This window comes from Gossypium raimondii, chromosome 5, assembly GCF_025698545.1.
Source record: "Gossypium raimondii isolate GPD5lz chromosome 5, ASM2569854v1, whole genome shotgun sequence".
Taxonomy (NCBI): domain Eukaryota; kingdom Viridiplantae; phylum Streptophyta; class Magnoliopsida; order Malvales; family Malvaceae; genus Gossypium; species Gossypium raimondii.
Genome location: NC_068569.1, coordinates 23,620,308 through 23,630,727, shown reverse-complemented (window position 1 = coordinate 23,630,727; position 10,420 = coordinate 23,620,308). Strand labels below are relative to the sequence as shown.

At 33.3% G+C, this 10,420-nt stretch overlaps 2 protein-coding genes across 3 annotated transcripts; one reads left to right on the top strand and one right to left on the bottom strand.

Annotated features, from left to right (window-relative positions):
* Positions 1-245: 245 nt before the first annotated feature.
* Positions 246-3,235, top strand: LOC105770943 (SMR domain-containing protein At5g58720). 2 transcript variants are annotated; one of them, XM_012592318.2, is made up of 8 exons: positions 246-381; positions 477-645; positions 735-802; positions 1,197-1,243; positions 1,853-1,929; positions 2,106-2,162; positions 2,422-2,489; positions 2,599-3,235. In XM_012592318.2, exons 3-8 carry the CDS (start codon positions 774-776, stop codon positions 2,669-2,671), a joined length of 351 nt encoding a protein of 116 aa, XP_012447772.1. In that variant the 5' UTR covers positions 246-381; positions 477-645; positions 735-773; the 3' UTR covers positions 2,672-3,235. The 2 variants fall into 2 exon arrangements, with proteins under 2 accessions (XP_012447772.1, XP_012447775.1); XM_012592321.2 differs by having other exon boundaries at positions 1,187-1,243.
* Positions 3,236-5,029: 1,794 nt separating this feature from the next.
* On the bottom strand, positions 5,030-6,721 carry LOC105770215 (ubiquitin-fold modifier-conjugating enzyme 1). Its single transcript, XM_012591312.2, has 3 exons — positions 6,291-6,721; positions 6,154-6,215; positions 5,030-5,386 (listed from the first exon to the last, which is right to left on the bottom strand). Exons 1-3 carry the CDS (start codon positions 6,621-6,623, stop codon positions 5,257-5,259), a joined length of 525 nt encoding a protein of 174 aa, XP_012446766.1. The 5' UTR covers positions 6,624-6,721; the 3' UTR covers positions 5,030-5,256.
* Positions 6,722-10,420: the final 3,699 nt, after the last annotated feature.

Genomic DNA, 10,420 nt, shown 5'->3' with positions numbered 1-10,420 from the left:
ACAAGAATCAATTTTTAATAGTAAATAAAATTTATTTGCAAATTTTTAATAGGTCTAGTTTGCTCTTTAACCTAATTTATAAGGATTAATTTGCCAATGTTTTTGAATAGAAGAGACAAAATACAAATTGACTCCTAATATAAGAACCTTACACTATGTTTGGTTGGGGGAATCGGTATGCATTCCCCCAATTCCCTGGGCCCACTACCAAACGGATGTTTGGTTGGGTTTAATGCTATTACACCTTGATTCCGTTCCACATCTATTAGGGACGTTGGCTGTAATAGCCATTCCGATCTTTAAGCACGGATTAGGGATTCCCTCCCAATTCGTTACCATCTTTTCCATTTTCTGCCCTCGTCCACTCCGACGTTTCGCAAGGTAATTTTTTTTCCCTTCCATCGATTTCTGCTTCTTTTATTCTCGTACGTTTCTTTCTTCTCACGTTTTTTCTTTTCTCCATTTTGTCAAAGAAGATGACAACATTGAAAGCCAAAAGGAGGGCGAGAGCAGTGGAAATAGAAAGGAAAAATGAGCTTAAAACATCACCAAAACTCCAACTCCGCAGCAGCTGCTTAATCTCTCTCTTTTGATGACATTGCCGACTTCTTCTCTCTTCCCCTTATCGACGTGCTTCCACTCTTGGTATTTTATTTTCAAGCATTTTATTGGACAATTCAGTTACTTTGGTGTTTTTTAATTTATGATTTCTATATTCAATCTTCATCCCTCAGGCGTTTGCACCTCTGTTCTCAAGAAAATCTGCCGTGAAAATGGTCTCAACAGATGGCCTCACCGCTAGGTAACCTTGCTACCCCTTTCTTTGCTCCATCCTTTTGCGTCGCTTGTCTTTCATCCCATGTCTCAGATTCCCATCGAATCGTTAGATATTGTCATCTTCTTTGATGGGTGGTTTAGATTTTTAGTATACAACAAGAAATTTCTATTCTTTATACCTGCTTTACACTCTCTACAGTTAAAAAGGCATGGTTTTTTTCTTCATTCTATTTTCCCCTTTTGTTTGGGAAATCTTTTAATTTTGTATTTTTGAAATTGATATAGCTGAAACATTTTAAATGGCTATCTACTAGATTCATATTGTTACAAATTCTTTTAAAAAATTAAATTTATGGTTGAACCCAAGCCTAGAGGTAAATGTTTTTCTGAAACTGTTGACTTGTCTTAGCCGGATGCAGGTTTAGCTGCAGCTATACTGATGCAGAACCTCAGCAGGATATCTATGGTATTCTCTTGTTAATTTTCTCGGGCTTTGCATGTTATTGTATGTGTGAGTTTGTTTGTATTGTGACCTCTGGTTTTGAAATGGGGTTATGAATATCACTATAAGCAGTTTTATTTGCTAAATTGCACTTGATCACCTCTATTGAAAGGGTAAACTGACAAATTGCTATTAATTATCTTTTCATTGTTAGTCACATGTATGCTAGATACATATGCATTACTTTTCTTCTGTTTGTCCTACTCCTGCCATAATTTGAATATACAAGTACTCAGAGCTACTTGAATAACTGCCCCCTCTACTTATTATGAGAAATCAAGACATAAGAATAACCGTAAAAGTGGTTAGGTCACTCTTTGGTTCCTTTTTAGAACTTAAAAAAGTCTACTGAAATAATAAGAAGAAAAAGGAACGGAAGAATTTTAAGGTGATTCTTGATTGGATGTAGTTTTCTTTAAGGGTTTGTATTGTGTTTATTTCCTTCTTCACGTAGCATTTATAACCATTTCTCAAAATATTCATCATAAACTCTTTTGTACAACTTGTATATACGTTTCTGCACTGTTTTTCATCATCTTTTTCTTTACAATTCAGAATTTCTGTAATTTGTAGCTAAGGGAGATGAATATCACAAATTTAGAGAGAGTGCCAAAGAACATCGGGATTCTATGAGATCTTATTTTAAGAAGGTATGGCGTTTATAGCAATATGTATACTTGTTATTTCTATAAACCAAATACATACATACATACATACATACATAGATGAACATCATGAATACAAGTTGCATTGCTCCATATGAATTTTTTGTAATTGATATGAGTACAGTTGACTATTTAATGGTAGAATGAATGTTCTTCTACAGGCTGCTACTGCATGTTCAAAGGGAGAGTTAGAGTACGCGGCTTATCTTTCTGATCAGGTGTGTTTTCTACTTGGGGGATGTTATGAATCATGTGTTGCATATAAGTTCGAGATGTGATGCCATGTCATTGGTAAATTTTGAAAAGGAAACACTGGCAACAAAAATGAAGCAACATGAGAACTGGGGATAATATCCCATAATTTTTTACTTGTCTTCTTCTTTGCTTGACATCAATATGATGTCTTATGTCAAAACTCGTGCCAAGGATTGGCTTTAGAATAAAATTCTGACTTGATTATACCTTGCACCTGAGTAGGGAAAGATACAGACTAAATTGGCACGGGAAGCAGATGAAAGGGCAAGCCAGAATATATTTAAAGCTAGGTTAGTCCTTGTATAACTAACTGAATCTGTAAACAAGAACTATTCTCTCTCTGCCTGCCTCTACCTTCTCTTGTGGTCTAGTGAACTGATCTGTCAACTCTCTTTCCAGGAACAAAGGCTTTGAAAATGTGATAACAATTGATTTGCATGGGCAACATGTCAAACAAGCAATGAGACTGTAAATTGATCTGTCAACTCTCTTTCCTCCTTAGGTAGGTGGAAGCTTCTTGAAGATGAAGCTTCCGTGTTACTGTACGTTGAGTTTAGCAAAATCATGTATCTGACTCAGTTATTGGTAATGGCAAAGACTCATGATAGACTGTAAATTCTTATCAACAAAGATAGAGTTGCTGCGTTCTTTTACTTTCATTAGAAACTCGGTTTGGTATGGAGCATCTTTCCTACTGTAGGTAACCTATTTGTTTGACAAGAAGGAAGAATGGTTGGGGATTGTTTTGCTTGAAGCGTTGCAGAATGGCGCGGCAGTGCTAGATTTAAAGAAGTTGGAAAATCTATTTTATTATATTTTTGATACTTAAAGTTGGGGAGTTTCCAGTGACACCCTAGTTGTTCTATCTTCGATTTTGTTGCTGGCATGAGTTGATTTGTTTAGCATTTTATAGAATAGATGAATTAGTCATATTGTATCTGTTACGTGGATTATGGTTCATGGCTTTATCTTACAATAATCCTTGTATTAACCTATTCATCCAACGATAATTTCTTGTTCTGTTGGATTCATCCAACTTTTTTGGACCCTAGCAAATTTTACATGGTCGCCAAAGTAAACAGAACATTTTCTTTGTTGACCAATATGCTTGATATCTTTATAATTCCATGCTTTTTTTTTAATTGAATATGCAAATAATTGAGAAGTAGGGAATTCAACATTATCCCCTTCATTGCGGTTTTTGGTTTCTATGGCTAGGACCCATATATAGAACGCAGGACAAAGCTTGTACTGCTCTAATGTTATATTCAACTTACTTATTGGATATATTTTGAAATGTTTATTACCTGGTAATGTTATTTTCTGGCTTGTATGCATATATAAGCTAGAACATGATCCGTGTCGGTTAAATGTGATGAATATTAATAATAAATATGGAAACAATAAAATGTCAAATAAATCTTAAAATTACATTTAAATTTTAATTTGATGTGGAATGTGATTTAAAAATTTTATTTTGGTGCAATTATATAAATATAAATATAATTTTAATTCAATATATAGATGGAATTTTAATTTTATCTCAATTATACATATACCTACAAAGCATCAACATAATAACATGATCAAAGATTTTGAAGACGAAGAATTTATGCAATTTGTTGTAGACTATTTTCAAAATTTATTCACCTCACAAGGATAGTCTATTTCTACATAAGGTTTTGGCTAATATTTTTTATTGTAGAATAATTAAATTATTTGTTTCACTAATGATATTTTAGCACATTAAATATGTATTGCAGTTTAAAAATAATAAAGTAGATTATATATTATTTTTATAGTATTATATAATATGATTTTAGTAAATTCATATAAGAATAATTATATTGAATTTTATTAAATTATATATTTTATTAAATTATATTTAATAATAATTATTTTAAATTATATTTTATAGTATTATATATTATGATTTTAGTAAATTCATATAAGAATATTTAATACTAAGAATTTTATTAAATTATATATTTTTATTAAATTATATTTAATAATAATTATGTTAAAATATGATTAAATTATTTATTATTTATATTAATAATCTTATTAAAATTTAATAACAATAACAATAATTATCTACCTAAAAAATTCTCCTAGAGGTATTCTAGTCATTTTAGTTTTTTCCTTATGCTATTACACCTCTATTCCATTCAACCAAACACAAGAATACCATTACGCCTCTATTCCATTCCATTCAACCAAACAAAAGAATTACCTATTACGCCTCTATTCCATTACACCTCTATTCCATTACAGCGAACTAAACGTGCCCTTAATTTTACCGAACAATAAAATGTTAAAAAATATTTTTATTTTCAATTCAAAATCAACGTTAACTTATTCCAGTAGAAACTGGTGTCATGGCGGCCCTGCCCGCACATCCCGAAGGGATATCCAAGTTTTAAAAGAAGAAAAAGAGAGAATGTGATGTTAAGTGGTGATTTGGACTTGGGAATAAACCAAAGCCGTCAATGATTATTTGCGTGGGGACAAAACTGATTACTGGATTCACGTTCAAAATTTATCATCATTTGTCAATTAAATTTTAATTCGAAAGAGGCTATACATAATTTTAGGTATTAAATAAAAAGTGCAGATATAATCAGAAATTAGATTGTTAAAAAAAATTATCATCATTTAACTTGGCCGATCTTGGATTTTACGCAAAACCTAGGGGCACGCCTTGACAACAATTATTGGAAAAACAATGCGAAATTTGATTCAAATTTCAAGGAGTGGAGAAGCCACCCACCACTTAGGAAGAGAGCTAATCTTTGATAGGCACATGCAGTTCAATATTTGACAATAAGTATTCAATAACAGTATTAGATCCTATTTGCATTTCAAAAGTAAGAAATCAAGAGGTTTCGACATTATCAATTCATCACAAGACAGAATAATTTGTCAATGAAATTGTATAATTATTGCCCGTGCGCTTATTTATGAAAAACTCAACCTTCACCTTTAACATCCAAAATTCTAAGACTTGTTCGATGAGGCTGCATAATCCTTATACTTGATCATCCCAGAATCGACGTGCTAAGACTCATTCGATGTGGCTGCATCATCCTTATGCTTGATCATCCCGGAATCGACGAGAATCGGAATCTCTGCAGCAAGCCACGGGGCAAGTCCCAAACACAGTGCATGTGCTATTCCAAACCTAGGACTGCACAAACACAACCATTGAGTAACAGTTCCAGAAAAGAGTGTGCGCTAGATCTGAAGGATAGAATTATTGAATAACTGATATAGATAGAGACGGATGTTAGCAAAATTCATGCAAGAGTGGGAACGGAGGTGGATAAAGCAATCCCAGTCCCTTCTGCCCCATGGTTAGCTCAAAATTGTCCCTATATCTTCCTTAAACTTCATATATAACTTCAGATTCTATTGTTCTTTTAAATCAAAATCAACATAGTTTTGGTGCTACATACATATTAGACTGCATCAATAAGAACTAACATTTAGATCATTTGCCTGCATAGGACACATATTGAAAAAATCAAGTTTATCAAAGGACAAATCATCTATCCATGTAAGTAAAATGAAAATGTTCCGACGAAGAACACAGACAATGTCATGTAAACTTCCTCTACTTGATCAAAGCTTTCATTTTCATTACCAGTGTACGACACATTCTTGAATATAGGTACAACGAACATATGGTCATCCAAGTACCCTTCAAATAAATGAACTTAAATAAAATAAAATAATCCCATGTTCCGACCCAAGTCCAGGCAACATAGAACCGAACATCTAGATTAGTAATTGTACACATTAAGCGCACATCAAATGAAATCTAAAGAGAAGAAAGTATACTTTCTATTTCCCTAGTATCCTTTGATAATGAAAAAAATTCATGATAGCATGAAATCCAATGAATTATAATTACCAACTCAGGAAAACAAAAAGGAAACCTTAAATTCAGCATACCAATTTTTTGCCCAAAGTGGCTTGAAATGCACGGTCAGACAAATCTTCCCTCCTCTGTACATCTACCAAAAAGGAAAAAAAAATCAGATCAGCAAATCAAGCAATTAGCAGGAGAGAAAAGAAGAATCGAATTTCACCTTCTGAGTCTTGCCATCAAGTTCGGGCAACTCGAGCTCGGGAGCAGTGGCTGGATAAGTAACGGGGATATCAAACTGGAGATCGAATTCGTACTTGAGAAGGTTATGGACGTACCAACACTTGCCGGTCCAACGCGTCCCTTCCGGATTGGCGGCGGATATCCGGAACCAATCGTTGTCGTTGGACTTATTCATCTGCGTGTAGGCGATCAAAGCCTTATACTCCTCCTTCAGCCGCTGAGTCCATGCCGCTCCGTCTCTGGGACCCGCCTTCGTCGTCAGTAGCGGGATCTGTGTTAGCGTCGACTTCGTATTCGGGTCCCAGCCTTCCATTTGCGGGTTTCACCTCTTTTGCAAACCCTAGATAATTTATTCCGGGAATCCGAATTCTGAAGTATCGCTGCTTGTTAAAGGTCCAGTTATTTTTTCCGGGAAAATAAATGTTATTATATCAGATCAATGAGGGTATAGATGGAAATTCGATCTTTATTGTGGGAAATAGATACAGTAACATGATTTAAATGCTGTCCCCATAATTCAATATTAATCCGATTAAAGATTTTTAATTTCTATATTATAAGTTTAGGGTGGTGCCAAGTTTTCTATGCATCTTTGAAATCAGGATAATTATTATATGATTATTATATTTAGATTTTGTAATTATTGAGTTTATAGTGATATATTTAAAAATTAAATTGTAATAATTTAATTTAATTTTGAACTGAGGGAATTATTTCTTAAAATTAAATTGAGAGATGCTTATTTCAATCATTTCTGTACAAGCCCATTTTTGCCCAGGGCCCAAAACCCACACATTAAACCCAAATCCCAAAAGCCCATACCAACAAAATAAAAACAGCTACCCAACTCAACTAAACCCAAACAGGCTCAAATTAAAAATAGCCCAACAGGCCCAAAAAAAATACTAGGGTTTCAGTTTTCGAAACCTAGGCTATCGCCACTACCAACCACCGCCTCGACCGGCCGCACCACGCCACCAACTCCTCACCGCCTCCGACTCCTGCAAGATGAAAGAACACGCAAAGCAGAGACCAAGTAGTAGAAAATAACATTTTATTGTATCATTTTCGGGGGATAAAAAGGCGGAAGATCATCTCAAAAAATTGGGGGGGGCTTCATCACTGTAATCGGGGGGAAATCGGTTTAAAAAAACCAATCTTTGCATCTGTAAAAGGGGTTTTTTTTTTCAAAAACATTCAAGAAATAAAATACAACCTTTTCAAGAAGATATATTTTCTGTTTAGGTATTTACTTAGATTATTTACTCCTATTTTTTTTCTATTTTATATACGAAAACAAAAAGAAAAGGGAAAAAGGAACTCACCGAGAGTCGCTCCATCTTCTAGCCGTCGGAGGCTCCTTCTCCGGTGATAGAACCGATTGAAGAGAGGCATAACGGCCTTTCCCCCTTTATTTTTGGTTGTTTTGAGGCTAGATCCGGACTTAGGGGGTCGGGATCTAAAAAATACGTTTTTTTGCCTTCACCGGCCACCGTGCGCGGCGGCGCCGACGCCGGCGACCGGAATCTGACACGGTGGCCATCGGTCGGGTTATGAACTAAAGGGGAGAGGTTTTTTTTTGAGAGAAAGTTGTTTTTTGGAGAAGCAGATAATGAAGCTTTTTTAAAAATTTTTTGATTTATAAAGGATTAAAACGGCGCCATTTTAGGCCCTAGCTCCAGCGCCAAAGCACGCCTGCTTTGGAGCCGACCGATCCGCCTGACTGCTCCGGGCCAGATCCTCGTGTTTTAATGGAAGGGCTAATTGCGCTTTCACCCTTCCGCTTTTAAATGATGTTGCAATCGAGTTCTTTTGTTTTTTTATTTTGCCCTGTAATCTATTTTGCTTTTCAATTTGGTCCATCTTGAAGCTGTGCGTTTTATAAGCGAGGGGTTATTTCCCTCTTTGGTTCTTCTCCCTTTCGCGCCCTTCCGTTTTGGTCCTCCTCTGCCCATTTTATTATAGTTTTAACCTTTGAGCTTTATTTTTAGTTCAATTTGGTCCATTTTATTGTTTTTGTTGTTTTATTAATTAATCTAGTTATTTTTATTATATTTTCCCTTTATATATATATATATATTTACGCTACTATTATTATATCATTAGTTCCTCCTTATTATTGATATATTTTTATTTACTTATTTAATTTTTAAATGAACTTGTCCTATTATATTACTATTATATAACTATTTATATATCTTTACACCTTATTTTATATATATGTTTATATTTTCTTATATATCTATACTTCTTTATGTATGTATTTTATATATATGTTTTCTACACCTTATATATACATATATATATATATTTATATACATATTCTTAATTTTCATATATATATATATACGTAATTCTATACTTTTTATATACTCTTTAATTTATATATACATACTTTTATATATACATGTTTTATATATTTCCATTATTTTTATAATTCATGTATATATCTTTATTTATTTTCTTCATGTACATATCTGCTATTGTTATTTTATCTTGCTTAGGTTTGTCTCATTTGGTAATTTTATATATATGTCTCATTACTTATTTATGTTTTGTTTTGCTCGTGATTATTTTACTCACATTATGATCATCATTTCATTACACCTATTTTTTAGATTTCAAAAAAAGAAATTTTAAAATATAAGTAATATTCAGTATTTTGATCTTCGAGAGAATCGAGCCCTAACCTATTGGGTTCCGATTTTTTCGATGAATTTAAATAATCGAGATTACTCTTTTAAAAATGATAAAAAGCTCGTTATCGAGAATTCAATACGTTGTGTCCTAACGCATTGGATGTGACACGTTGTTTTCTCAAGACGAGAACTTTTCGAAATAAATGCAATATTCAATGTTTAATATTTTGAGGAATTGTGCCCTAACGTATTGGGTTGCGATTTTTTCATTTGATTTAAATAATTGAATATTCTTTTAAACTTTATTACACGAACTTTTTCAAACTCAAGTTTTAAACGATATCGAGAATTAAAAAAGGATCGTGTCCTAACTTACTGGTCGTGATTCCTTTTCTAATCCAAGATAGTTAAATATCTTTTAAACAAAAAAGCATTTTTCATTCGCGTATCGGAAATTCGAGACATTATGTCCTAACTTACTGGATGTGATTCTCTTTCTCGAATAACGTGAAATATGCCCATTTTCCTGAAAATTTTCAACGTTTTAATACAAGGATCGTATTTTTAAAATTATTCTAAGTTCTCAATTTTCAACATTAAGACATTAAGTAATCAACTAGCTACCAATTTTGGGCGTATTGAGGGTGCTAATCCTTCCTCGTGTGTAACCGACTCCCGAACCCGTTTTTCTGACTTTCATGGACCAAACTTGTTGTTTTAATAAAACCAAACCGTTTATTAAAAACAACCATTTTTCGAGGTGATCCAATCACACCTCATAAAAAAGGATTGGTGGCGACTCCCATTTCATTTTTCAAAACCCAAGTCGACCCCGTTTTCATCAAAAAATGGTGTCAACAATTTCTATTTGTCCTGATTGAATGATGCTTTCAGCCGACAGATGTCTTGTAATAGGAAGTTTTAAGCACAATTTAGCAAAGGTCCCTGTTGCAACATTCAGATAAGTACTAATATTTCGTCGGATTTCAATGGGCATTGTAACGACCCAATTTCTGTTGGTGCCAGAAAAGTCAATTCCGATATTTAATTTATTAAGTCGAGTTGTTTGAAAAGTTAATCCGAGAAGGTTATGAGTTAAATTCAAGTTTAAGGAATGGAATTAGCTAGAAATTAAAGTGATTAAGTTGCTATAAAATAGTATAGGGACTAAATTGTAGGAATTAAGAAACAAGTAAATAGTAATTGAGAGACTTAAATGGTAATTAATCAAGGATTAAATGTGTAATTAAACCATTGTTAAAATATGGATAGTGGATTGAAATGATCATGTCTCTTAAATCCCACTAATTATTTCATGAGCTATTTTATTGACCATTGATAATTATATAAGTTTTATTAGAAAATTAAATAAGTATGTAATATAGGCTAGCGGGTGAGAGCTCATCTCGTCCTTCACGTTAGAAACAAAGAAAGAAAAAGAAGAGAGTTTTACCATTTTTCCGTAGCCGTG